Source organism: Capricornis sumatraensis, chromosome 7, assembly GCF_032405125.1.
Source record: "Capricornis sumatraensis isolate serow.1 chromosome 7, serow.2, whole genome shotgun sequence".
In the NCBI taxonomy this organism is placed as follows: Eukaryota; Metazoa; Chordata; class Mammalia; order Artiodactyla; family Bovidae; genus Capricornis; species Capricornis sumatraensis.
Genome location: NC_091075.1, coordinates 118073266 through 118100903, shown reverse-complemented (window position 1 = coordinate 118100903; position 27638 = coordinate 118073266). Strand labels below are relative to the sequence as shown.

The 27638-nt window shown below is 62.7% G+C and overlaps 1 protein-coding gene across 6 annotated transcripts in view; it reads left to right on the top strand.

Moving 5' to 3' along the window:
- The window catches only part of SH3BP2 (SH3 domain binding protein 2), a 35004-nt gene that overhangs the window by 251 nt on the left and 7115 nt on the right, over positions 1–27638 (top strand). The window contains exons 1-3 of one of the 6 annotated variants that reach the window (XM_068975185.1): positions 1878–1957; positions 25066–25205; positions 26318–26420. In XM_068975185.1, coding sequence (XP_068831286.1) covers positions 25070–25205; positions 26318–26420 — 239 coding nt within the window. In that variant the 5' untranslated portion in view covers positions 1878–1957; positions 25066–25069. Of the gene's footprint in view, positions 1–1877; positions 1958–17402; positions 17486–18428; positions 18539–19600; positions 19616–23900; positions 24065–25065; positions 25206–26317; positions 26421–27638 lie in introns of those variants that run through there. The other 5 variants (XM_068975184.1, XM_068975187.1, XM_068975188.1 and 2 more) reach the window with 5 other exon arrangements.

Genomic DNA, 27638 nt, shown 5'->3' with positions numbered 1-27638 from the left:
GTGCGCAGGGTGCGCTCTGGAGGCCTAGGAGCGGGGCCCGGGGCGTCGCGTCTGCTCCGCGTCACCCTCGTTCCTCTGCGCCCCCGCTTCCTCAGACCCCACGGGTTCGCGGACCGCCGCAGGTCCCTATTACAGGAGCCACCAGACTCGGCTTCTGAAGGCCCCGGGCGGCGAGTTTACGAACTTTTCGTTCCCTTGGCCGACGCAGCGCAGAGTGGAGAAAAGCTGCCCGCTGGAGCTGACTCACACTGAAGTGTGAGTGACTGATAGCCCCGTGGCTCTAGGGTGTCTGCGAGTTGTATTCTGGGGAACAGCGAGTGTCAGAGAGCGGGGGGTTGAGGACAGCCTTCCTTCCACATGTGGGCCGGGCCCCTCCCAGCAGCCCGGCTCTCTCCTGCTGCTCTGGGCCTCGCCTGCCCCTGGTGAAGGGTTGGCAGTGGCTCCCACCGGAGGTGTTGCTGGGCCTGGGCCCTGCAGCAGCGTGCAGGCCCGGAGCCCACTCCTTCCATCCTGTTGGAGCCCCAGTGCCTCACATCCTCTCTCTCTGCCTCAGTCTGCCCATCTGTCAACACTTGTGACGTCTGTGCCAGCTGGCCAGGTGGCCATGCTGAGTAAAGAGACACTCCTAAAGGGCCCTGGCCTCAGACAAGAGCTCTGTATGGACGAGGGGCATGCGATCTTGCTAATGAGGCTGGAACCAGGCCCCAGCAAAAAGGGGGCTCAGGAAATGTTATCTGCTGTGATGAAGGCGGTAAAATGTGTAGAGGTTTCTCAGGACAGTCTGACAGCCACGGGGGCAGGGCGAGTCCTGGAGACAGGGTAGGTTTCTAGAATCATGTTTAGCCCCACAGTGAATGAGTGGCCCAGGCTCCTGAGACTCGAGGAGGGGCCTGGGATCCGTTACCTCCTGGCTCTCATCCCACCGTGTCCAGCACTGCAGGTGGGTCGGGGGCCAGCATGAGGGCTCCAGGATGAGAGCTCTGTCAAATTCCCCTCCGTTCCACTCTATTAGTTGGCTCTGTGCCCTGTGTTGGGGTGCACCCTGGCCAGAGAAGTAGATGGCCCGTACTGACCCCTGTTAGCCATCTGGAAAAAGGTCTGCCCTTTTTGGGGAGCCTCTCAGGCCTGCAGAGTCAGGGAGGAGCCCACCAAGGAGGCCAGCTTGGGAGAGATAGGAGGGTAGGCGACTCCAAACCTCACTTGGCCCTTTCTGTTCACATGGACATAAGAAAGTGAGGTGCTGAGTCAGCCCCCAATGTCCGTCCCCCAACATGGAACCCCACAAGCTTGCAGGCCTGCATGTGGGAGGCCTGGGGGGCACAGAGAGACACACAGAGGGGCTGGGTCCTGGCTGGCAATCCGGCTGCCACTCTTTACCAGCTGTGTGGTCTTGGCCAGGAGGCTTCAACCTGCTGAGCCTCAGTTTCCTCGTCTATAAAAGGTGGGTAGTGAACCGCTTTCTACTGCACAGGTGGCTGTGAAGGTCCAGGGGCTGGTGGTGGCACATGGTTGGTGTCCAGCAACTGTGGGCCAGTGAGGGTGCTGTCCGCAGCCCTCGGGGCTAGAGGGCAGGGATAGCCGGGCAGTGGCTGCTTGGGAGGGGTGGGGCCTGGAGAGGCCGAGGGCAAAGGGCAGGCTCCAGGTCCCTGCTGCTTGGGTCTCGTGGCAAAGGCCCAAGTCTCTTAGGAGTGGCCAGGATCAGGGAGCCACGTGGGTCCTCCTGGTTCCCGTCCTTGATGCTCTACTGGAGACTGCGAGGGTCAATGACTGGCAGGCCCTGCCCTCCCCTTATTGGCTGGCTCGTTAGGTGGCCTCAGTAAGGCCTGGGCATGCACATACGTGGTTCTCTAGGCAGCGCCAGGCAGCCTGGCCAAGGGAGGTGAGTGGCAGGTGGCCGGTGAAGAAAGTATTTGCCGTCAGAAGGAGGACTGTCTGAGCCACGAGGGCAGCCGTGAAGGTAGGAACAGACCGAGCCAGAGGCTGGTAGTGCTGAGGGTGACAGGCCAGTTTGACTGGAGCGGCTGGTGTGTGTCGGACGTGGTGAGAGTATGGATGAGGGGGTGGATGACCGTGCAGAGGGGCCCGGGGGGCAGGTAGAGGGGTGGTCAACACTCTGAAATCCTACCCACAGGCAGGTGGCCTGTCGTCAGAAGGCCTCTGACTCTCCAGTGGCCCTGACCAGTCGTCCAAGGCTGGTGACAGTCCCACACGTGGGCCGCCTAAGCCCCAGAGGTGGGGGGTGAGGGGTGGGGAGCGTTCTGGACTCTAGCTTCAGACAGGCAGGCCCAGCAGTGCTGCTCTGCCTGGCCACCCTGCTCCCCACGCTGGGCCTGGGCGCCAGAGGGCAGGCAGGATGATGCCAGGAGAAATGGGGCTGCCTCCTGGTGCGGCCAGGAGACCTGCGCCTCCTTTGTGAATGACACTTCCTGACTTGGGTGCTGGAAGGCCCCAGCTCTGGGCCACACGGATGGACTAGGGCTCGGGGGCCGGGCTCCTGAGCTGCCTGCCAACTCCAGGCGCCATGGGAGTGAAGTGCTCAGATGTGGGGAGGGGGCCCCACGGGACTTGAGTCTCCCCACCGTCCCCCTTCTCCCTGGACAGCAGAGATTCTGAGCTTCTGGCTCTGGGGCCACCTGTAGGTTGACCCCTGCCTGTCCCCCCAGGTCAGGAACAATGCTGAGACCTGGCGCTTCTCTCACCCCTGGCCCCAGGCCTCACTGATCCTCGGCCCCTGTGGGCTAGCCACAGTGGGACCCAGCGCCCCTTGCCCTAGAAAGGTGTGGGCCCCGTCACCAAGGTGATGGCCTGAGGGGTTGGCAGGGCACCCTCGTGGTGTCCATACCTCTTCCGCTGAGGCCACGTTCCGATTCTGAGAAGTGCCCTTTGCTTCCTTGTGAATCAGATGTTTATTGTGTGCTGGCTGAGCCCAGGGTTGGGGCGGCCCACTGCTAAGCATGCCCGTCCCAGGCCGCCGGGTGGGGTGTGGGTGTCTTGCCTGCTGGAGCCTGCAGAGGGAGGGCGGGCCCTCCCCCGAGTCTCCAGGCTGACGGGTAACCGCCCTGAGTGCTGGGACCAGGGTGGTCTCCCCCCACAGCCGGGGGCTGAGCCAGCCCTTGGGAAGACCTCGCCGAGGCGGCTTCTCCAAGCCAGCATGGCTCCTCCCAGGAGGCAGACGAGGAGGGCGTGGAGCAGCAGCGTGTGCTTGTCTTGTTTGAATGCCTCTCTGGACTTGAGCTCCTTCCTGGGGAAAGGGAGGGAAAGCAGTTCTAACTCCGGGAGTCCTGGGGAACTTAAGTGAGACGCTGCAGAGGAGCCTGTCCTGGGAGATGTAGCCCAGACCCAGGTGGGGCCTCCCCCGACCCCCGGCCCTGTGCAGACGCTGCAGCTCCGTGGGCGGGGGCGCCCATCCACCGCCTCCCAGTCTCCCTGACTCCGTGTCGTAATCCAGCCTCGCTCCTCTGCGACATTAGAGACCTCTGCGGTGGCCCCTGCCCGCTGCCCCCAGCTGGGGAGGAGCCAGCCTAACCCCTGCCCCTCACTGCTGGCTGCCCGCCCCCCAGCAAGGTGACGGGAGGTCAGGGGCTGACCTCAGGGCCTGGGATGCCACGGTAGACCCTGACTTGACCCCGAAGCCTGAGGAGCCAGGGCGGCAACCGCAGTCCCCCGAGGGCCCTGGCTGGGATGCTATGCCACCCCACTCCGAGTCCTAACCCTGGGGCAGGAGGGCAGGGGCGGGGTGGGCCCCCCTCGGAAAGCTGCTGTTCCCCGGGCCTCCCATTCATGCTGGGCGCCTTGTGTACCCAGCCCGGCCCTGGGCCAGGCATGGACTGGGAGCAGCTCGGCCCGTCTGGGGGCCCCCACTGCTGCCTCCCTGGCCCCCACCTCCCAGAGCTGGGTGCAGGCCCGCAGCCCGTGCGCTGCTCTCCGTGTTCCCCTGTCTGCCTTTCCTGCTCAGTCTGCTCCTGGCGAAGGACAGGGCCCCGCCTGAGTGCCCGTGCCCAGCAATGCCCCCGTGGACCTGCCGCAGAGGAGGGAAGTCCCCAGCAGAGCAGGCCTGCAGCCCGGGCATGTGTAGCTCCTGCTGGGCATCAGAGACACGGGTGCCCCGTCACCCCGAGAGGCCTGTGCTGCCGGGCGGTGAAGCTCCCGATCGGATCACAGCAGGCAGCGGTGCGGGGGTCTTGCTGGGGCCCCTCTGCATTTCCACCTCAGCCTCTGGCTCTGGGCTCCAGCTCCTGTGACCTCCGCTGTCACCACTCGAGCCGCCTGGATGCAGGGTCCCCCGTGGGGGTTCACACCGGGAGGCTGAGGTGAGGGATCGGGGCCCCCCGCCCCAAGTGAAAGATGTTCTTTTTTCTGTGGCTGTCCCTCCCTGGAGACATACATTGGGACCAGCGTTGGGGTCAGGCTGAGCTCCCCTGAGCTACCAGCCACAGGGGGACCTGGTCTTTGTGTCCCAGAGAGCCAGCCCCCGAGACGGGGCCCTGTAGGAGAGTGGTGGAGAAGGATCCAGATCGCCGGACCCAGGAGCCCTGCGTGGACAGGTGCAGGCGGAAGGAGGCGAGCCAGGAGACTCACCCTGCCCCCTCCTCCCTCACTCCAGCTGCTTCCTCTGCCCCTGTTTGAGGTCAGAAAAGGAAGACCTTTTTCCCAGGGGTGCAAGCATCTGGCACTGAGCCGCCGGGTCCCCTGATGGCCAGGCAGCCACCGGGCTGGGGGCGGGGCCCCGGCCGGCAGGTCTGTGACTCCCTGGCGGGTTTGACCACGGTGGGCAGAGAGGGAGTGGCTGTGCCCCTCTCCTCTGCGCAGGACGAGAGGCTCGAAGGTGCTGGGAGTGTAGGGCGGCCGTCGGAGGCTGGGTGGGGTCCATGCTGTGAGCTCGATGCGGTGGAGGGGCCCAGGAACCCCGTGGTCCATGGCCAGCCCCCCCCGGCCTCCCTGCTGGCCCACCCAGCTGTTGTCGGAGCCCAGGGCGCCTGCGGGGAGAGCCTCAGCCTGCAGTGGGAGGGGTCACCACCGTGTACCCCGCCCTGTCTCGGGAGCCTGTGGGTGATGCGCTACACTCCACGAGCCCCTTACCCCAACCCCCTACCTCCTGCCTTCTCTAGAATCCCCCCCACTCCGGGGGACCCTGGCCCGACACTTTGCTGCCTGGCGGGCTCCAGGACTGGGCACCCCCTCCTGGCTCCTGGCCTCACAGGGGAGCTGCTCGGGGACGGGGGCGGGAGACCCGGGACCCCACCTCATCTGGCTCCAGACCCTGAGCTGCAGGTGCAGAGGAGGCGTCCCCAAGCCGGGGGAGGGTGAGGGAGAGCCCCAGGCCGGCTGCAGGCCCGGTTCTGGCCCTCCTGGGGCCTCAGTTCCACTGACTCTGGCGTCCACTTGTACAAAATTGGGGCAAGGGACGGAGTCCCTCCCCGAGCTCCCCGGCCGTCCTGGGGTTCCTGGCACGGGCCTGCGGAGCTTTGCCAGCAGGGACGCGAGCTCTCCGAGACTAGCCGTCTGTCGTCTTGAGAATGTGAGCAGGAGGGTGAAGCGCTGTGGTCAGCAGTGGCTGGGCCCGCTGGGGAAGGAAGAGGATTGAGAAAGAGACACCCGCTCACCCCCCACTCTAGCAGGCCCTGCCCCAGGCCCGAGGTTCCCTGAGCAGCCGGGCACCCACGGGCAGCTGTTCCAGGCCAAGGCCTTGGGAAGCAGGCGGGGCAGCCGCACGCTGGCGGTCTCCACACTGATTCACCCGCTGCCTGGAGGACCCCTGGGGCCCCTCCCCGGGGCCGGGCTCAGGGCTGCCTGTGGGGAGGGCGCAGGCACCGTCCTTGCAGTGGGCAGTCCCTGAGAACCACATAGGAGGTGTCACTGGGGCACCTGAGGTAGGGCCTTTGTGGGGTGGGAGCAGGAAGACGCAGGCAGGAGGAGCCAGGCCCAGGGCTGCTCTGTGTCTGCAGAGCTCACTCTGGGTCTTGAGACCTCCCTCCCACACACGCACAAGTACCCCTGCTGCGGCAGTGGCCATAAGGAGGCCTAGGCAAAAGCAGGACGCACAGGAGAGCTCGGTGTGCGGTGGGGGTGGACGTCTGGTGGACCCGGGTGAGTCAGTGACCCACACTGAGAGGCCCCGGTGCCAGGGGAAGCGGATGTGGTGGGCCTGGGCCTGGGGGAGCACCGCCCCCCTCCACCGCCCAGTCCTCTCTGCTGGCTCTTCTGGCCACAGAGGAGTGACCCCCATGGCCGTCTCCCCAGGGACGGAGAGGGTGTCCCTGTGGCACCACGGAGCCATGCCCCTCCCTCACCCAGGACAGGCTGCCCCAGGCGGTGGCAGGTCCCCAGCCATGAGGAGGCTCGGGGCCGGCCCTCGGGAGCTCTGCTGACCGTCAGGAGCCACCTCACCTCTGGGAGCCTCAGTTAGGCCGAGGGTTGGAGGAGCGTGCTTGTCTCGTGTGTGGTGGCCCTGCAGGCAGACGACAGGGCTGGACGGGCACTTGGCCTGTGGGGGTCTGAGGAGGCTCTCCAGAGCTGCTGGATCCACAGTAGGGGTGGCAGGGGGGAGGGAGTCACTGGACAGAGAGCTCAGGCCGCGTTGCCCAAGGCTGTGGTGGCTGGGGGCCTTGCCTGGAGCTGCCCACCCTGCGAGGCAGGGCAAAGTCTGGAGTCCCCAGGGAGCAGAGGCCTGCTCCTCCAGCCCTGAGGTCCCCTGAGGGCGCCGTTCCCTGGCCTGACTGGGCCGTCAGGGTGTCCTAGGGTGACCTGACAGCAGGGTGGGGACAGCGGGTGGCGGTCAGGGCAGGCCGTCCTGCTGGAGCACCAGCGGGGCGAGGGCCTTGAACCCGAGACTCGCCTGCCGGCTGTGGCTGGGACCGCGCTCGGAGTGAGGGGCTGGCGTCCAGGATCCCGCAGGACCCCTGGCTTGGGGAGGGACAGTGTGCAGGAGGGAGAACCCCCTCCTCGCCCCTGCACCCTCCTGTCCTGTCTGTCAAGGCTGCTGGAGGGGGAGGGGCAGGGACCGGGCCCCTTTCCCGCCAACCCGGGCCCCTGGCCAGACCCTCCCCGCGCTGGGCCTCCGAACAATGGGGCAGTGTCAGCGCTCCTGGGAACCGCCCGGCCAGCCAGGCCCCCCGCTGGCCCAGGCCAAGGGGCTCAGAGGGAGGCCAGCGGTGAGTCATCCGCTCCTCGCCCAGCCCAGGGTTCCTGGGCCGGGGGGACCAGCACTCTCAGTTCCCCAGCCTCTGCCCCGGGGTCCCGGCCAGCTCCTCCTTCCCTCTTCAGCCTCTCCCTTCCCTCTCTGGCTCCCTCCATCTGAACATGTCGGCCGTCTCTCTGCCTCGGTCCCGGGCAGAGACCCAGCCCGGCAGTGGCTCTCGCCTGCCCCATCATGAGCTGCTCCCCTCTCCCAGCCTGTGAGGGACACCAGGAAGAAGCTGGTGAGAGGGCCCAACCTAAAAATTGGCTGAGGAAGACAAGGTGGACCCCAAGAAGGAAGCGAGGCAACAAAATACAACACTCTTCAGGAGACTGAGGGTTAACCGACAACATCAGAGTGGAAAAAAAAGTATGAAAAATATTAGCATTAGGGATAACAGGATAAAAATAAATGGGTTAAAGCTGTGCTGAAGAGCGAAGGAGGCGGGAAGGGCCCTGTGGTATGGACTTGGCCTTAATGGTTCCGGCCTGTGGCAGGGTGGGCGGAAAGCCAAAACCTTGCTGGACGGATGGTGAGCCAGGTTCCTGGGTGGGTGACTGGTCCAGAGACCACCCCCCCACCCAGAGGAGCTTGAAGAGGACCCGAGGTGAGGGCCGCACCTCACGCCCCGGACCCTGACTCCCTGACCTGTGGCGATGCTGCGAGGTACCCAGGAGCCGTGTGGGTCCTGTGGCCTGAGGGAGCCTACCGAGGCATGAGACAGCCTAAAGAGATCAGAGAAGCAACGGACGCTACTGGCGTCAAGGCCAGCATCCCCCTTGGTCTAGCATGGGATGCCCCGGCAGGTGGTTCCCAGCGTGGAGGGCTCGTGCACTGTCCTGGCCTGGCACTGGCCGACAGGAACCGTCCCTGCGACGAGCCTGTTTCATGGCTGATCTGAAGCCTCCAGCCTTGGCTCCTGCAAGGAGCCATGGGGCCCATCTCTCTCCTTGGCCCCCACCAAGCATGCACTTCCTGGCCGCTGTGTCCTCATTGAGTTCCCCTGTTATCATCTCGCCCTGGGCTGAGTGGGGTGCCTTCCACCCCGAGGCTCTGGGCCCAGCAGTGGGCCCAGCACTGGGCCAGGTGGCTCTGGGGGAGCCTGGGAGAGCTGCCGCTTTCGGTCCTCAGTTCAGTTCAGTTCAGTTGCTCAGTCGCGTCCGACTCTTTGCGACCCCATGGACTGCAGCACACTAGGCCTCCCTGTCCATCACCAACTCCCAGAGTTTATTCAAACTCATGTCCATTGAGTCGGTGATGCCATCCAACCATCTCATCCTCTGTCATCCCCTTCTCCCCCTGCCTTCAATCTTTCCCAGCATCAGGGTCTTTTCCAATGAGTCAGCTCTTCACTTCAGGTGGCCAAAGTATTGGAGCTTCAGCTTCAACATCAGTCCTTCCAATGGATATTCAGGACTGATCTCCTTTAGGATGGACTGGTTGGATCTCCTTGCAGTCCAAGGGGCTCTCAAGAGTCTTCTCCAACACCACAATTCAAAAGCATCAATTCTTTGGTGTGCAGCCTTTTTTATAGTCCAACTCTGACATCCATACATGGCCACAGGAAAAATCATAGCCTTGATTAGACAGACCTTTGTTGGCAAAGTAATGTCTCTGCTTTTTAACATGCTGTTTAGGTTGGTCATAACTTTTCTTCCAAGGAGTAAGTGTCTTTGAATTTCATGGCTGCAATCACCATCTGCAGTGATTTTGGAGCCCCCCCAAAATAAAGTCTGCCACTGTTTCCACTGTTTCTCCATCTTTTTGCCATGAAGTGATGGGACCGGATGCCATGATCTTCGTTTTCTGAATGTTGAGCTTTAAGCCAACTTTTTCACTCTCCTCTTTCACTTTCATCAAGAGGCTCTTTAGTTCTTCTTCACTTTCTGCCATAAGGGTGGTGTCATCTGCATATCTGAGGTTATTGATATTTCTCCGGGCAATCTTGATTCCAGCTTGTGCTTCTTCCAGCCCAGCGTTTCTCATGATGTACTCTGCATAGAAGTTAAATAAGCAGGGTGACAATATACAGCCTTGACGCACTCCTTTTCCTATTTGGAACCAGTCTGTTGTTCCATGTCCAGTTCTAACTGTTGCTTCCTGACCTGCATACAGATTTCTCAAGAGGCAGATCAGGTGGTCTGCTATTCCCATCTCTTCCAGAATTCTCCACAGTTTATTGTGATCCACACAGTCAAAGGCTTTGGCATAGTCACTAAAGCAGAAATAGATGTTTTTCTGGAACTCTCTTGCTTTTCGATGATCCAGCGGATGTTGGCAATTTGATCTCTGGTTCCTCTGCCTTTTCTAAAACCAGCTTGAACATCAGGGAGTTCACGGTTCACGTATTGCTAAAGCCTGGCTTGGAGAATTTTGAGCGTCACTTTGCTAGCGTGTGAGAGGAGTGCAACTATGCAGTAGTTTGAGCATACTTTGGCACGTTTGGTCCTCAGGGTGCTCTTATCAGCAAGCCCATTTGGGGGAGGAGTGAAGTGACTTGCACCCGGTTGGCGGTACAAAGAAGCAAAGCTGGAGGTGGTGCCCTGGCCTGACTGCTCACCCTGGGGCAGGTCTGAGACCCGCTCCACGCTCAGCTGGGCACGTGGCCCTCATGCATGTTCTGGATCGGACCGGCTACCTCTAACGGTGTGTGCCTCCTCTCGCCCCAGCCCCAGGCCCTTTGCACAAGCTCTCTCCTATCTGGGACACTTTCCGTGTGACCTTGCTTGGCTGCGGCGTGTGGATGCTGGCTGACGTGTCGCTGTGTCTGGGTGGAAGTGTTGTCACAAGGGTGTGAGTCAGAGGTGGCCACCTCCCCAGCAGTTGGGCACCCCAGACGGAGGGCAAGGCCAGCGTGGACCCCGGGTGAAGGATGTGGTGTGTGCTCGAAGGTGACAATGCCCTGACTGTCTCCTCCTGCCCCGTTAGTGGTGGCAGTGGCGAGCAGGCCTCAGGGTGGGGCTTGTGCTCTGGGACAGTCTCCTGAGCGGATCCCCTGGGCTCTGGAGGGGTGCGTAAAACAGAAGCAGACCCTGACATCAGGAGGGCAGGCTGGCAGGCGCCTGCACCCCCGCGCTGTGTGCCCCAGCCTTCGGCCCGGAGCCCGGGGCCTCCTCCAGCTGCGCTCCAGGCTGTGGGAGCTCTGTCCGTCCATCTGTCCGGAGAGCAGGCCCCGGGCCCCTCACCCTCCTCACACCCCTTGGAGCCAGGCTTGGCAGGAAGTGTGGGGTGGGTGAGGTGGCCTGCGAGGGTGGTGCTGGCGCAGCGGCCGCTGCTGCAGCCCACTCAGCCTCAGCTTCCTCATCGGGAGCGGGAGACAGGTGGCGGGGAATGAGTGGGCCCTGGGGGCTGACACCTTGGCGCTGGGGGGACGTTCCCGGAGGCTGCTCCCTGCCGTGATCCACTGGTTTGGCCCTCTGTCACAAGAGGTTGCCTTTGAGATCCCCCTGCCCCCGGCCTTGGCGAGTCGGGATGTGTCCCCAACAGAGGTGCCTGTGACCTACGCATGTGTCTCCAAGAGGGTCTGGCTGGTGGTCGCCTGTGCTCTGGAGGCCTGGGGCCGGTGACCGGGACCAGGCCCTCCGCCGAGGGCAGGACCAAGCTCTGTCTGGTGCGCCAAGGAGTGACCCAAGGAGCATGCACGTGGTTTCTGGGAAGAGGGTCGGGTAGGCTGGGCTTGGGGAAGTCCCTGGGTTCCTCATTCACTGGGGGTCAGCCTCACTCTGATCTCAGAGCAGGTCTGTCCCCTTCTGAGTGACCCAACAGAGGGGCTTGGAAGGTTCCAGCCCCAACCCTGGAGGGTCAGTGGCAGTGCTGGGCAGCTTGGTCTGCCTGGGGCTCAGCCCACTGGGTACTCGCAGTGGAAGGGGGTTGGTCTAGGCCCCACACCTGCTCTGCCCGTGAGGGCTGCTGGCCTTGCTTTGTGGACCAGTGAGGCTGGGAGCGGTCAAGAGCATGGCCGAGGTCACTCTGGGGGTGTCTGGGCCTTGCTCAGTGGGCGGCAGACCCCCTGCACTCGGCGTCCATCCTTGCAGCCAGACAACCCCCTCCCCGACCCAGGGGTGAAGAAATGGGGATGTTTGGGGTGAGGCGAATGGTTTACTTCAGTAAATGAGCTCCATGGTTGGACCCCACGTGGAGTCGGGAGTGTCTGGCCGGTGGGTGAGGTCTCACGCTGCAAGAGGTGCCTGGTGTCCCCTTTGTGCTGGGGACACTGCAGTGGACGGACGCACGGAATGACTGGCGTCCACACCCCCTGCCCTCAACCCCGAGCTATGTCGAGGGTGAGGCAGACAGTCAACAGACGCTGCGGTCAGTGCACCTGGTGGGGACACGGAGCCTCTCCTAGGAGTCCTGCTCGTGGGCAGAGCACGTGTAGGTGGGCAGGGGCTGTGTGTGTGGGCAATGGGTCTGGACTCGGGGGTGCGGAGGAAGGCGTGGAGCCTGGGGAGATGGGAGATGTTGCTCTCGGCCAAGCCATGCGCTGGACAAAGGTGGCGTTTCCATGCTTGGGGCCGTGGCTCAGAATGGGGCCATCAGCAGTGGGCAGAGAGTGTGCTGGAGGGGTGCAGACCTGCAGGGGCATCCTGGGAGGGCGTGGTCTGGCTCCGAGCAGGGCGGTTTGGGAGGACGTTCTCCTTTCCGAGGTGCCTGTGACAGCGGGGTGGTCGGCAGAACCCCTGGAGCCCCCCTCTCCCCCAGCCACGCCGGGTGATCCTCGGGACAGCCTCTCGCAGGCACCGATGGCCGGCTGTTCTCACGAGGAAGCAGGCCGAGGGTGGGCCTCGAGGTTAGGGTGGAGCCTGGCCTGTCCCCAAGGAAGCCTGGGCGTCACCACCGCTGTCCTTACTCCCAGGGTCCCGTGGTGGAGCGGCCCTGTCCTGGCGGGGGTGGGGGGGCCTGGGGTGCCCGCGCCTGCTGTGTGCACAGCAGTGAACATCCGTGGGCGATGGGCCAGGAACGTGGGGGTGGACCCGGCCACACGTCAGCACTTTGGAGAGTTTTTTTTATCCAGCAATTAAAAAGTGGAAACTTGCCAGTGTCATGATGAACTGAAGTGTGAATCCTGGAACGCCTCTGCTGGGTTGTGGTTTGAGACGAGAGAGTGACGGTGCCAAGCCGTGCTTCCCCCAGCCCCTGGCCCCCCACCACAGCCTATTGTGCGGACTTGGTCCAGAAGTCGGGGGCCCTGGGCCTGGCACCCCTGCCCAGCCGTCCCCCCACCCGTCCACGTGCTGCTCCTTCCTGGGGATCCCTGCCCTCTCCGGGGCTCCGATGAGGGTGCCTAGCACCTGATGCGGGGCCCGTGGGCGGCCCTTGCTCTTTTCTGAGTGGTCCCGGCTCTCTCTGGGGGCCCCCAGCTCTGCCCCCACAGGCTCATCCAGCCCTCGACCCTGGCCCTTGGGAGATGCTGCCTGTTCTGGGAATATTTGCTAGAGGCAGAGGCCAGGCCTGGAGAGGCAACCCCGGCTGGCTGTGGGGTGGGGGGCACACAGGGGCATGTGGCCTCCCTTGAGTCGTCTGTGGGGACAGAGCTCAAGGCGAAGGTCCCGAAACCACACTCCTGCCCCCGTTTGGCCACCGCCCTCGGAAGCCCCGGCTCCGTGTGGGCAGCTGTGCGTGCCAGCCTTTCTGCACTTCCCCAATTCCCTCTGTCCCCGCCCACAGCAGCGGCTGGACTGCCTCGCAACCCCACCCTGGGCAGCCCTAACAAGCCCTGGGGGGCCTCTTAAACCCCGGCAAGTGTGGCCTTCTGGGGGTGCTGGCCTGGTCTCTGTTTTGCAGAGAGCAGACCCCAGGGCTCACCCAGGGCTGGCCAGCGGCTCACTTGCCAGGCAGAGGTCCTGGGGCCGCAGGGCTTTGCGGCAGCCACTGGGCCTCAGTTCTCACTGGGGGTCAGCATAGTCCCTCGCTCTGGCCCTGGGGGACAGCCCCGGCGTGCGCTGGCATAACCACGTGGGGGTGTGGCCGCGTGTGTAGACCCAACAGTGAGCCCACCTAACTGTGCATCCTTCGGCCCCTCGGTCCCTTTGGTGGGCCAGGCACTGGGCGTGGGGCATGGAGGGGGACCCAGGCCCATGGGGAATGCTGGGGCCACACGTGTGACACCCTGATGCGCAAGGCTGGGCCACTGACTTGGAGACTCTGCAGAGAAGGGGCTGACGCTCTAGAAGTTTCCTCTCTCAAAGGTGTGGGGGCCTTTCGGAGAGGAAATGGTTTCCAGCGGAGGAGATTGCAGTCTGAGGATGGGGCGCGGTGGTCCTTGTGACAGGCCCACAACTGAGGGCCCAGGGCAGCGAGCAGGGGCCAGAACCCGCCCGCTCAGCCGGGGGCCAGCCTGACCTCTGCTCCGCGGTGGAGATGGCTGGGCAGAGCCAAGGAGGGGCTGGCCGGGAGGTGGGCCCCGCAGATCTGGGGAGTGTGGGCCGGGCCTGGCCTCTGGGCTGGTGCACGACGGGCATGGGAGGTGCTGAGCCAGGCCCGCAGGAGGCCATGGACGTCCAGGGAGGCCGCTCAGATGTACCCCGTCTGGCCTCATGCCCAGGGGGCCCTCAGAGAGCCAGCCTCACTCTGCAGGGCACGCCCTGGGCTTCTAACCAACTGTGACGTACTTCATCCAGGAAAGGACCTCGGCTTGTCCCCGTGTTTCTCACGGCCACCCTAACGGACTGGGGGCTGAGAAACATAGAAATGTGTTCTCAGGGTCCTGGAGGCCAGACTCCAAAGTCAAGGTATCCGCAGCACCTCGCCCCGCTCCAGGGCGAATCCTTGCTTCCTTCTCTGTCTTCCAGCTTCCCGGGGGCTGCCTACGGGCCTGGGCTCCCTCGGTTTATGGACACACCGCCCCAGCCTCTGCCTGCCCCTCCTCTGTCTTCTCCCTCTCTCTCCCTCGAAGGCACAGCATGAGGGCTGACTCGCATATATTGTGAGAGGATTGCCACAGTAGATCCAGCCAGCATCTGTCTTCTTATACCGCTACAATGAAAAGAAACGGAAGAAACAAGCGTTTTCTTGTGATGAGAACTCGCAGGATGTGTTCTCTTTCCAGCTTTCCTGTGTATCGCACGGCAGTGTTGGCAGGCCACCCTGCCGTCCATCGATTCCCTAGGATTTATTGATCTTACGACCGGAAGTTTGAACCTTTTGGCCGCCTTCCTCCAATTCCCTCTCTTTCCACTCTCTGCCTCTGGTGACACAAACCTGACTTCTTCCTCAAGTTCTTCCTCTCTCGTCTGTTATAAGGATGCTTGCTGTTTCATTTAGGGCCCGTCTGGCTAAACCAGGGTGAGATCCTTAGTCACGTATGCGAAGATCCTTCCCCAGTTAAGGTCAATCACAGTTCCCAGGGACTAAGACTTGGACATATGTCTCTGGAGGCCCCCATTCAGCCCATGACACGGGGTGACCCTGCCCCTACACCACCCACTCCCTCTGCCCAGCTGGGTGGCACCCTGGCCTGAGTTCCCGGGACTCCTCGCATCCCTGCACCGGAAGGCAGATTATAGTGCCAGGCGGAGAGAAGAATGGGCTCAGAGAGGAGGGGAAGGGCTCGGGGGCCGTGGTCCTGGAGGGTGGGGACCAAGTAGGTGGGCCCTAGGCTGGCTGTGGGTGGCCCTGAGCCCTTCGCAGGGACTGATGCAAAGCATCTTATTTTGAGAGCTTGAGGTTTTCACCAGTGGAGGTGCCAGTCACCCTGCCCTGGGCACAGGGCCCTCCCTGAGCCTGCAGGCTCTCCTTGGCACAAAGGTGGCAGGCGGGCACCAGGCTGGGCACAGGGGCCCTGGGAGACCGAGGTTGCCAGGGCTGTGGTTCCAGTCCCCACACCTCGGGCAGCACCCTGCTCTGTCAGGCCCCACATCCCCGTGGTCAGCGCGGGTGAGTGGGCTGTGACCACCAGGGTGGGACAGGCTTCAAGGCCTGCGGCAGGGGTGGTGCTGCGTCGGCCTGTGCCTCGCTCCAGAGCAGGCCGAGGACCCTGGAGCCTGCAAGGCTCTCTTTCGCAGGCTGACGCCCGGCCTCTGCCCAGCAGCTGGCTAGTCCCACCCACCCTGGTAAGTGTCTGGCTCGGTGGGTGGTCCCCAAGCCTGGAATTTAGAGGCAGCCACCCTGGGAGGCTGGGGGAAGAGCTGCAACTTGGGGAAGGTGGGGTGGGAACCAGAGCTTCCCAGAGTTGGGACCCCAGCCCCACCCGTCTTACTGCTTGGATGATGGTTATTCCCAGTCTAGTGGGGCGGGGTGGGGGCGGTTCCTGCTACTGGAGGAGGGGCTCTGAACGCCCTGTTTCAGGAATATGAAGTGAAATGAAGTGAAAGTCCCTCAGTCGTGTCTAACTCTTTGCGACCCCATGGACCATACAGTCCACGGAATTCTCCAGGCCAGAATACTGGAGTTCTAGCCATTCCCTTCTCCAGGGATCTTCCCAACCCAGGGATTGAACCCAGGTCTCCCACATTGCTGGCGGATTCTTCACCAGCTGAGCCACCAAATAAAAGCACCGTTATTTGCTGCAAGGATGAATTGCTGCCTGGGGAGATGGGACGTCACTGGGAGAAACTGGTAGAAACTGGGAGCCCTGGAGTGGGGAAAGATGGGAGGTCACTGGGAGAAGCCTGGAGGCCTGGAGTGGGGAGAGATGGGAGGTCACTGGGAGAAACCAGGAGGCCTGGAGTGGGGGCCTTGGGAATCCTGGCCTCGGCCTCCTCGAGGCAATAGGGTGGGGGAAGGGACCAGGGTGATCTGACCTCCGTGGAGACCCCGCGGCTCCTGCAGGTGTGGTCCTCTGCCTGCTCCCACCTCTGCCTGCACAGGACAGTGGCTGGCTGGGGCCCCCTCCCCACTCTGGGCAGGCTGTGAGGGTGGACGGGAGGAGGCCCCCCCTTAACCTCCCTGCCACCCCTTGCCCCTGGGCTGTGGTCAGCTGTCTGCCGTAGGCGCAGTCTGCCCACGGACCCTGGCGGGCACGGAGGCTGACGCTGGCAGGGGAGGCCAGGGTGCCCCCTGAGGAGAGTGACGACGCACAGACCCAAGTCCCCCATCCAGGAGACGGTGGGGCGGGGCGGGGGTGTGTGTCTGAGGCCCGAGCCGGACACCCAGATGTGTGTGCGACCAGGTGCCGGCAGGCCGGCTGTAGGTGCTTGCCCTGAGACAGCTGCTGGGCTGGACAGGATGAGCCTCTGCAGTGTCTGAGGACCCGCCGGTCCCCTCAGACCCTGCAGCCGCATGGCCCCAAAGTGCTCCATCCCCCAGCTGGTGCTGGGAGTGGGGGCGGGGGACGGACCTTGAGACTGGAGCTTAGGGGAGGGGAGGCAGTGGGCATGGGGCTCAGTGCCCAGCAGCTTGGGCTGGACTCCTTGCTCCCAGCTTCCTGGGTGGGGGAGGGAGCCCAGCTTAGAGGGGCAGAGCAGGCCTAGGGTGCGTGGGTGGGCTGCATTGTGAGTGGGACCCGGGCAGGGACCAGGCAGTGATGGAGCACGCTTGGCCACTTGGGGTGTAAGTGCTTTCTAGCAAGCCAGGTGTTTGCTGGGGAGCTGCGAGTGTGCCCCGTTGGGGTGTGTGAGCCCAGCTGTGTCACAGAGGCTGTGCCTGGCGTGGGCGTGGGAGGGGCAGAGAGGCCTGGGGAACATGGAGGGAAGGCTGGTATCCCATCCGTTCTTCGTCCTTTGGGGTCAGAGGACAGAGAGGCAGCCACTTCGACACGTGAGTCTCCTGGTGTGAGAGGCGCGGGCCCCTGTATCACAGTGGCCTCCGGAGGCAGAGCTGCATGGCAGAGTCTGTGTTCTGGCCCGTGGGGCGCCCCGGGAAGGTCGTGACTTTGTGTGCGGCTGTCTTTGGGGCCAGGGAAGCCGGGCTTGATGCCCTGGAATTTGGGGCTCCTGATTCGCTGGGAAGAAGCCCAATCTGCAGAGGTGGCCTTGGGGTGGGGACGGGACCCTGCCAAGGGGCTTCCTCCCCGAGGCGGGGGGTGGTCACAGCTGGCCTCATCCTGGGGCCTGCCCACAGTGGGCACAGCTGAAAGCCAGCAGGCCAGGCAGCACTGGGCCTCACAGGAAGTGCTGGCTACCCGGGGCTGCCCAGGGCCCCGGCAGCAGGAAGTCCTGGGCGGGGAGGAGCCCCAGCGGCCATAGGGCCCAGACACAGGCAGCGGGCGGCTGTCAGCAGGCGCGAGCAGGCGCCTCACCTGCCTGGGGATGCTGGCCGAAGCCCCACCCCATGGCCCCTGAGCCGCATGGCCTTCCTGGACCCCAGGACACCTGCCCCGAGGCCGTCAGCAGGCAGGAAGAGAGCCATGTGCTGGCTCAGCGCCACCAGGTCAGTGGGGCAGCCCCGGCCCAGGGGACTTGGGAGCTTGTGCTGGCCCAGCACCTGTAGAGCTGCTCTGGGGGGCCCGCGTGCGAGCCCGCACCCACCCTCCTTGGGGCGGCGGCGGCGGGATGCACAGGACCCTGGCCCCGAGCCCCAGGAGGAGAGGCAAGGCCAGGGGTGGACGGGACAGCTGGTGGGAGCCCAGGGCCTGCGCCGCTCGGCCGGCAGCCTGCAGAAGGCCCCGGGTCAGCGTGGGCCTTCCAGCGGACATCCTGCCCTGCCCGGGGGGTGTGGACACTGGGTCCTGGGTGCACATGCTGTGAGTGTGATGGTGTGTGTGAGTGTGCCTGCACTGGAGGAATGCAGAGCCGTGTGAGCCCCGTCCCCTGCCGGCCCCCCCACTCCCGTCCTGGAGTGCCATGCCCCGTGCAGGAGTGCCTGGCGGGGGGCTCAAGAGCCTCGGGGTCTCAGGGACCCCACCCCGGGTCGTGCTTCCTCCCCTCCCCTGGCGCAGCTGCTCACCGGCCTTCGTGGAAGATGGTTTTTTCTTTTGGTTTCCATTCTTTTACGGAGAAAGATTCAGGGAAGAGGAAGGGGGAGGGGCAATTGAAAGGGGAGACTGAACCCGGAGGGGCTGGGCCCTGCCCCTCACGCGCCACCTAGCGCCTGCTGTGTGCCCGGGTGGGGGCGGCAGGGCCGTGTGGCTTGGGAGTTACTCAGCGTCTCTGACCCTCGCTGTCTTCACCAGTGGGCACGACGCTGGTTCACACGTCAGGGGTGCTGGGGCGGGGTGGTGACGTGGGCGAGCCCTGAGAAGCATGGGGCCTGGCACGCAGTGTGCGCCCGGGGTGCCCTGTTCGAGCCTGTGACCTGGGGGTGGAGCAGCGCTGTGCGGTTTAAGGAGCCGTCAGGCCCGGCGCTGGACGGGTGCAGGGCTGTGGGGAGGTGCTGGTGGCTCTCATCTGCACCCAGGCTGCCTTGCCCAGGGCACAGGGTCCCCCACAGAGGGTCCTCTCAGCCCCTGGAGGCTGTGTGTGTGAGCACACCACGTGGGAGTCGGTGCGTGTCTGTGAGTATGTTTGAGTGCAAACTGGTGTGTGTGAGGGTGAACACACGTAAGAATGAACGTGAGCATGCACACATGTGGATGAGCGTGTGCCTGTGTGTGAGTGTGAGCAGCTGAGCGAGTCTCTGTGTGCACTGGAGGGCATGTGTGGACATGGCATGTATGAGCGTGTACAGGTAGGTGTGTGTGAGTGTGCACCTTCAGGCATGCGTGTATAAGCACGCACGTGTGCCTGTGGCGAGTGAGTGTGTGCGTAGTTGTGAGTGTGTGAATGACCGCCCTGGGGACCCGGTTTCTTCCCCACTGGGACCCTGGGAGCCCAGGCCTCCCCTCTCTGCGGTGCTCGCAGCTGGGCAGCTGGTGACCACTGACAGGAACCGCTAGCGCCGTGGTCGCACGAGGCGCCGGCTCCCTCGCCACAGCCAGGGCCGCAGGTTTGCAGGTGTTAGGGGAGCTGAGCGAGCCCTGTTCTCGTGCACTGGTTCACACGGTGCACACGTGTGTGCACAGGCCGAAGAGCACGCACAGAACCTTCTCGCCCGCGCCACGCAGCTCACGCATGCATCGTGCCTGGGCGTGCAGTCCGTGACTGTGGCTGGGTGTGTGGGCCTCTGCAGGGGATGGCCACATGCCCTGGGGACTCACACCCCAGGGGGAGGGGGAGCCACAGAGCCTGCACTTCCTGGAGCCCAGTGGGGCCATCTTTGCGAGGAGGAGCGGTTTTCACCTGCCTGCTCTGCTCCGGTGCTGCACCCTCGGGCCTCGGTCCCACAGACCAGTCTCAGCTTTCAGAGAAGGTGGGGGTGAGCACGGAGCAGAGACCAGAGAGCTACCTGGCGCTGGGCTCCTGGGCAGGTCCCAGCATGGCGGGGCAGGGCCGGGGTCCCAGAGGATGCGGGGGCCTCAGGACAAGCCGGCCCTGCCACGGTCCACCCTCTGGAGGGGAGCGGCGGAACGGGGGTGTCTGTCGCTGAGGCAGGGACGCTCCCAGGGGAGGTGACGGTGGAGCACAGCCAGGCCTGCCGCCGGGCCAACCGGTGGGCACCAGGAGCAGAGGGGTCCGCGGCCAGGTGAGACCAAGCCCTTCCCAGGCCTGTGCGCGCCTGGCCGCCGAGCTCACCAGGGTGGGACTGCGGGGCTGCCCCAGCTTCTTCCCCTCCAGGTGCGGAGCCAGAAGGAGGGGTGGGCCCCGTCAGTCCTCAGCTCTGCCTCCAGCGCCCCCGCCCCAACAAAGATTCCAGGTCTCCTTACAGACTCGGGAGGAGGCGCTGGAGTGGGCTGGGGGCTCCGTGTCCGCTTGCTGCGGCTTCCAGGCCACCTGCAGTCCCCACCACCCAGGGCAGCAGCATTTTGCTCCTCCCGTGGGACAGCCTGGTGCCCCTTCTGTGCCCGGGTGCCCCCTCTTAGGTCGGGGAGGACCCCTGAAGAAGGGAAAGCTGAGCTAGCTCCTGTCTCATTTTCGGATTGTTGCTGGCAGAGAGAAATACGACGGAGTTTTGTGTGCCCATCTGCTGTCCTGCCCCTTGCTGAGCTTGTTTATTATTTCTAAACATTCTTTAGTGGATCCCTGGGGTTTTTCCTGACCACCTAATCTCTGAACAGTTTTGCTTTTTCTTTTCCAATCCATATAGCTCTTATTTCTTCTTCCTGCAAACTCTTATTTCTTCTTCCTGGAAACTCTGGCTCAGTGGTGAACAAAACTCTGGCTCAATGGTGAATAAAAATGTCCTTCCCTTGTTCCTCCCTGGAAAGGAAGCTTTCGGTCCCTCACCACTGATCGAGATGTTAGCTCAGGGTTTTTCATTGATGTTCTTCACCAGGTTGAGGAAATTTCCTCCTACTGCTAGTTTGTTGAATGTTCTTAAAAAAAAAAAAAAAGTTGCCTGCGCCGGGTCTTAAGTGTGGCACACGGCATGTTCAGTGTTTGTTGCTGCACGCGGGATTTCTTTCCTTGCGGCCTTCGAACTCTCAGTTGCGGCATGTGGGATCTAGTTCCCTGACCAGGGATCTAACCTCGACGCCTTGTACTGAGAGTGCAGAGGATTAGCCACTGGACCACCAGGGAAATCCCTATTGAGTGTTCTTATCCTGGAGAATGGCCAGATTTTGTTAAATGCTTTTTCTGCATCTATTGAGACAGTTGGAGCTTCCCTGGTAGCTCAGCTGGTAAAGAATGAGCCTGCAATGCAGGAGACCCCGATCGATTCCTGGGTCCAAAGATCCCCTGTAGAAGGGATAGGCTACCCACTCCAATATTCTTGGGCCTCCCTGGTGGCTCAGATGGTAAAGAATCTGCCTGTAGTACAGGAGAACTGGGTTTGATCCCTGCATTGGGAAGATCTCCTGGAGGAGGGCATGGGAACCCACTCCAGTATTCTTGCCTGGAGAATCCCCATGGACAGAAGAGCCTGGCGGGCTACAGTCCATGGGGTCACAAAGAGTCAGACATGACTGAGCGACTAAACACAGCACGTTGAGACGGTTGTGTGGTTTTTGTACTTTATTAGATATATGAGAGAAGGCAATGGCAACCCACTCCAGTACTCTTGCCAGGAAAATCCCATGGACGGAGGAGCCTGGTAGGCTGCAGTCCATGGGGTCACAAAGAGTCGGACACGACTGAGCAACTTCCCTTTCACTTTTCACTTTCATGCATTGGAGAAGGAAATGGCAACCCACTCCAGTGTTATTGCCTGGAAAATCCCAGGGATAGGGGAGCCTGGTGGGCTGCCATCTATGGAGTCGCACAGAGTCGGACACGACTGAAGCAACTCAGCAGCAGCAGCAGCAGCAGCAGGAGCAGATTGATATATTGTTGTTGTTCAGTTGCTCAGTCGTGTCCAACTCTTTGAGACCCCATGGACATGCCAGGCTTCCCTGTCCTTCACCATCTCCCAGAGCTTGCTCCAACACATGTCCATCAAGTCGGTGATGCCATCCAATCACCTCATCCTCTGTCGTCCCCTTCTCCCGCCTTCAATCTTTCCCACCATCAGAGTCTTTTCCAATGAGTCGATTCTTCGCATCAGGTGGCCAAAGTATTGGAGTTTCAGCTTGTGCATCAGTCTTTCCAATGAATATTCAGGACTGATTTCCTTTAGGATGGATTGGTTTGCTCTCCTTGCAGTCCAAGGAACTCTCAAGAGTCTCTTCCAACACCACAGTTTAAAAGCATCAATTTTTTGGCGCTCAGCCTTCTTAATGGTCCAGCTCTCACATCTAGACATGACTACTGAAAAAACCATAGCTTTGATTAGAAGGAGCTTATGGGCAAAGTAATGTCTCTGCTTTTTAATATGCTGTAGGTTTGTTATAGCTTTTCTTCCAAGGAGCAAGTGTCTTTTAATTTCATGGCTGCAGTCACCATCTGCAGTGATTTTGGAGCCCAAGAAAATAAAATCTCTCACTGTTTCCATTGTTTGCCCATCTATTTGCCGTGAAGTGATGGGACCGGATGCCATGATCTTCGTTTTTTGAGTGTTGAGTTTTAAGCTGGCTTTTTCACTCTCCTCTTTCACCTTCCTCAAGAGGCTCTTTGCTTTCCGCCCTAAGAGTGGTGTGATCTGCATATCTGAGGTTATTGATATTTCTCCCAGCAATCTTGATTCCAGCTTGTGTTTCATCCAGCCTGGCATTTTACATGATGTACTCTGCATAGAAGTTAAATTAGCAGGGTGATATAATGTATTACATGCTTTGAATTTTGCTTTTGGAGGGTTTTTTTGGCCTCAACACCAGCTTTTGAGATTTTAATTCCCCCACCAGGGGTTGAACCCAGGCCCTGGCAATGAAAGCGCTGTCTTAAGAACTGGACCACCAAGGAATTTTCTACATTCTTTGAATTTTGACTGTTAAATCAAGCTTGCATTCCTAGGTTAAATCCCACTAGGCGTGGTCTAGAATTCATTGTGTGTGGTGCTGGATTCACCTTGCTAGTGTTTTGGCGAGGAACTTTACACTCATAAGGGATACTGGTCTGTAGTTTTCTTGTGAGGTCTTTGGTTTTGGTATCAAGGTAATGCTGGCCTTTTAGAATGAGTGCCTTCCTCTGGATTTTGGCAGTTTATGAAGGACTGGTGTTCGTTTGGACTAACTCTTGAGGGTTGAGTTAGGTCAGTTGTAAGAGGAAGCAGTGGAAATCCAGTGGACAGAGGCCTGAAGGTCGGAGCATGGTGGATTTGAGTAACGCCGGCCCTGGGCCTGGCTGGTGCAGGCACATGGGAGGTGGGGGGCAGGAGGAGAGCCCATGAGAGAGGTCCACAGGGGCCGGATCCGGAAGGGCTGGTGGGATGTGAGCAGAGCAGCAATGGGCATTGGGTGTGTGTTAGAGAATGTGCCGAGGGGAGGGTGATGGAGGAAAGAGACTGGAGGCCCAAAGGGAAGCGAGGAGGGGAAGTGGTGGCACTCAGAGGTGGTGGAGAGGGGCACAGGCAGGGGGGCTGGGGTGGAGGCAGCCTGGGGGGCTGGGAATGCTGTTGGGAGGGGTTGGCAAGGGCACTGTGAATGGGCACGGAGTGAAGGGAGGCTGCTGGGAGAGGCCAGGGCTGGCTGCGCTGGCCTGACATGGGAGCTGGTAACTAGGGGCAGGCAGCCAGGTGGGAGCAGGGCTGAAGCTAGACCTGCCCTCTGCTGCCCGTGGCGCTTGTTAATCGGCAGTAGAGGAGGCAGAATGGTGGGAAGGCCATCAAGGGCCTCTGCCAGCCTAGGGGGTCTCCTGGCAGAGTGCCCACCGCCTTCCAAGGAGGTGGGAGTTGCCCAGGACCAGACCCCTGACTCCTGCGGGGAATCCCGGGTCAGACCAGCGCCGCAGCCTTCCCCGGAGCCGGCACTCTCGCCCACCAGCCCCGCCTGAGCCGAGAGCAGGGCGGCCCTCGCCCCGACTGACCAGAAGCCCTCAGGGTGGGGTCCGGGGAGAAAAAGGCATTTTCCCAAGGGCTCCGCCGCGCGGAGCCGGGTGGGGCGGGGGCCTTCTAGCCGCGGGGCCGTGAAGCCGGCTGCCCGTTCACCTCTGAGGCTTCCTGACTCCGGGCGGCCCCCTCGGGCGTCCTCCTCGCGCCCGTGCACCTCCTCACTCGGGGCGGCCGGGGGAGAAACGGAGGGCCGGGCGGGGCGGCGCCTCACCTGCCCCGGGCCGCGCGAGGGGAGGAGCCGGGGGCGGGGCGGTCCGGGGTGGGGGCGGGGACACCCGGACGAGCTCCGGGCTGGGGGCGGGGCGAGGGGAGGAGTCGGGGCGGAGCGACCCGGACTGTGGCGGGGCCGGGCGGGGCGAGGGCGGGGCGAGGGCGGGGCCGGGCGGGGCGAGGGCGGGGCCAGGCGGGGCGGCCGGCCTGGGCGCCGGGCCGGGGGCGCGGCGGCATGGCGGGCGCCGGGCTGCGGCCGTGGGCCTGGGCCCGCCGGGAGGCTGGCTCTGGGGCCGAGGCGGCCGCCGGGGTGCGCGGCCCGGGGCCGTGTCGGTGCGCACAGGGGAAGCGGGTGCAGGCTGCCCCCCCAATCCCAGCTGGGCCCGCCGCGTGGACATCGTGAGTACCGAGCGGGACCGAGCCGGCGCTTCCGGCGAGAACAAAGGCGGGCTGGCGGGCGGGGGCTGGCCCCCCGCGGGTCTAGGGGCTCCGGGCGGGGCGGGGGCCCGTCTGTCTGCCGGCACCTCCTGGGGCAGGCACCAGCGCGGGGCCCTCCTCTCCCTACGCCCGCGGTGCTCTGTCCTGTGCCGGCCAGGCGGGCACGGGGGTGGCGCGCTTTTGTCATAGCCTCCGCTGCTGCGGGACGCAGGACCGAGGGGTGGCTTTGTGTGCAGGGGAAGCTGGAGGGGCAGCCCTCGGGACCTGGGCAGAGGCCGAGGCCGGGGCCCCAGGGAGGAGTAGGCGTCCGGGCAGACGGGAGGCAGCCAACGTTTGGTGGAGCACTCAGGTTTGCCGAGAGCAGTGGTTTTCTCTGGGTGTGTGTGTGTGTGTCTGAGGATGGGGCAGCAGTTCCAGTAAGACTGGGCTTCTGGGTCTGACCCTGACTCCTCCAGCTTCACTGTGGACCCAGGAGGGACCAGGTGCAGGTGGGAGGGGGCCAGGCACTGGAGATAACAGCACAGGGTCGGGGCTGCAGTTCAGAGGGACCAGGAGTAGAGGGTGGGTTGGAATGTGACTAGGCATTGAGGTGCCTCACAGAGGAGGGCATCTCAATCTTCGATTTGAGGGACGAGTAGGAGTTCTCCATGTGAGGAGGGATAGCAGTCATTCCAGGCGCAGGCTGGAAGTGTGAGACTGGAAGAGCCTGCCGGATTTCTGGGAGAGCGGCTGGAACAGGAGGAAGAGGCCGTGGAGTGGGGTCCTGGGATGGAGGGTCCTGTGTTAACCCCTAGGCAGGCAGCCTGTCCCCGGTGACTGCACTATGTGGTCCCTTCCTGAGTGATGCCCCAGGCTGACGGGGTGTGTCCCAGCCAAGCCAACACACGGTTGTCGTGGCCACGGCCGGCAATAGTGTGTTCCCATCCCCAGCTAAGACACGTCCCCTTCCCTTTGTATTGTAGCTTCATGGCGGCCGAAGAGACGCACTGGCCTGTGCCTATGAAGGCCATCGGTGCGCAGAACTTGCTCACCATGCCTGGGGGTGTGGCCAAGGCCGGCTACCTGCACAAGAAGGGCGGGACCCAGCTGCAGCTACTCAAATGTGAGTCTCCTGTGTGGGGGTGGGGGGCATGAAGGGAGGCCCCGGGGATAGGGCTGAGCCTTCTTGGGCCTCTGTGGCAGGTAACCCGCCTTCCTGAGCCTCTGCTTCCTTCCTCGCCATGGGCCCTCTGGAGTTTCCCGTCTGTCTCTGCTCATGCACCCCCGTGCCCTGAACTTGTCCTTTTTAGCCCCCAGGGCTGTGGGAGGGTCTGTGGTGATGCAGCTGGGGGAGACTGGAGGGCATCGGACACAATGCTGACCAGCTGGCCAGGAGCTGTGGGCCCTTGTTGGTCTGGTAGGTCTGGCTCCTGGATCGTGCCCTCACCGTATCAGTTCGGTGTTCAGTGAATCAGTCACTCTGTCCGAAGTGAACCCATGTGCCAAGCCAACACCCATCTGGGTGCTGGGTCTCTGGAGAGCTTCATGAGACCGGGGCTCTGGTCCCTAGGACAGCAGACTGGGAGAGGGGGAGCCCCCAGGCCTGGGAGGTGCCGGGCTTCGAGACACTGAAGGCCCAAGAGCATCAGGGCCTTATCTGTCCCTCTGACCAGCTGTGAGGTCCCATGGGGTTGCTCGAGCTGTGCCCTCTGCCAGGGACTCCCTGACCCTGTGCTGCCTGGTTGAGGTGCCCCAGGCTGACTGGTTTGGTGTCTCCCTTCTCCTCTTCTGAACTGGAGGCTCCAGAGAGGGCCTGCAGCTGAGCTGCTCCCCGGCCTAGGAGGAGCTGCTCAGGGATGGGGCTCTCACCATCACTACCTGGGGTCAGCTCCATGTTGGGCGATGGGGGTGGGGCGCTCTTGTTGGCAGCATCTCTGGGGTTTTTTGCCCCCACCCTCATTCCACCACCTCCCAGCAGCTGGGCAGCACCAGCAAGGTGGCTCTGGCTTCCCTGGCTGCTGGCCCCGTCTCTGCCCTTCCTGGAGCCAGCTTTAGTCCTTGTTCCTAGGCGCCACACAGTCCCCTGAATCTCCCCCTGCCCCCGGAGGGACCTGCATGCCCATCGACCTGCTGCCCGTGTAGACTCTGGCCTGGAGCCATCCTGGGCCTCTGGGCGTGGTCCCCAGAGTGGGGCCTGCCCAGGACTGAGGCTCACCCGCCCCGTCCCGCCCGCAGGGCCCCTGCGCTTTGTGGTCATCCACAAACGCTGCATCTACTACTTCAAGAGCAGCACGTCCGCCTCGCCGCAGGGCGCCTTCTCGCTGAGCGGCTACAACCGGTAAGTGCCCTGCTGACCGTGCTGCCGGCTGCCGGGGCCAGCGGCTCCCCCCGGCTCCCACTAAGGTGGGCCCAGGCCTTCCTGTTTGCGACCCCAGCCCTTTGGACCAGCCCCACCTCTGCCAGTCCCTCCTCTCCTGAAAGCCAGCCCTCAGGGTTGGCCAAGGGCCTGGGGGCGAGGCGAGGGCCTCCTCCAGGGTTGGAACTCTCCAGAGTCTCCCTCAAGCCCTCCTTCTTCCCCACGCCTCGCCCTCTCCCCCACTGCCACCTCCTTTTGGCCGGAAGCCCAGCCTGCGGGCCCAGGCTGTGCGCTGGGGCTTTAATCAGCCACGAGCCTGCCCCCCAGGGGCTTTGTGACTAATGGTCCGCTGGGCCGTGGACCAGGCGCCCGGATGGGATGGGGCGTGTTGGCGTGTGCGGGCCTGCCCTCAGCCTCGGAGATCTGCGTTGCAGGGTGTGATTCCTGGCTCTAGGTCTTGGGGTCACACCACCCAGGCCTTGGGGTCACTACATTCTGGTCCCCTGAGGAGGGCCTGGCCTTGTCTGCCTGGGGGAACCCACGGGTCCCATGGTGTCAGTGGCAGGACGGGGACCCTTGGGAAGTGATTCTGGGCCTTTGTGCACATCCTGGCTCCCAGCCCAGTGGCAGGTCTGCAGGCGGAAGACAGGGGAGGCCCCAGGGCCCTGTGGCTGCCAGTGGGCACGGGGGCCGTGGAGCTCTGCCGTCCTCTGCAGAGGGACTTTTTTTTTCCTGCACCTGGAATATTTTTTATGGTATGAATGTTTCTTTTTTATACAACTTTTTAATACATTTTTTGCACATTCTGATATTTAGTCCTCACAACAGTTCTGTATGATAATCAGGGATGACGTTGCTGTCCCCGTTTCACAGATGAAGTAGCTGAGACTCCAGAAGGTTAAGGTCTCGGCCAGGTTGGCCAGGAAATAGCCAGAAACTCAAGTGCTCTTCTTTCTGTTTGTCTCTCCGTGCCGTAATGACAGGAGCTAGAGGGACATTTCTTTTCCCCAGACATACCCCCTGGAGCCTGGTGGGGGTGCCGCCTTGCCCCAGGGTATGGTCCAGGCCCCCTGACGGCACCTGCCTGGGTGCCCAGCCTGACCGCATGCCCCGGGCAGACGTGATCGTTCCCTGAACCCCACGTCTCGGCTGCAGGAACAGCCATGGTCACTTTTCTGAAGTGCTCTGGGGCACGCTGCC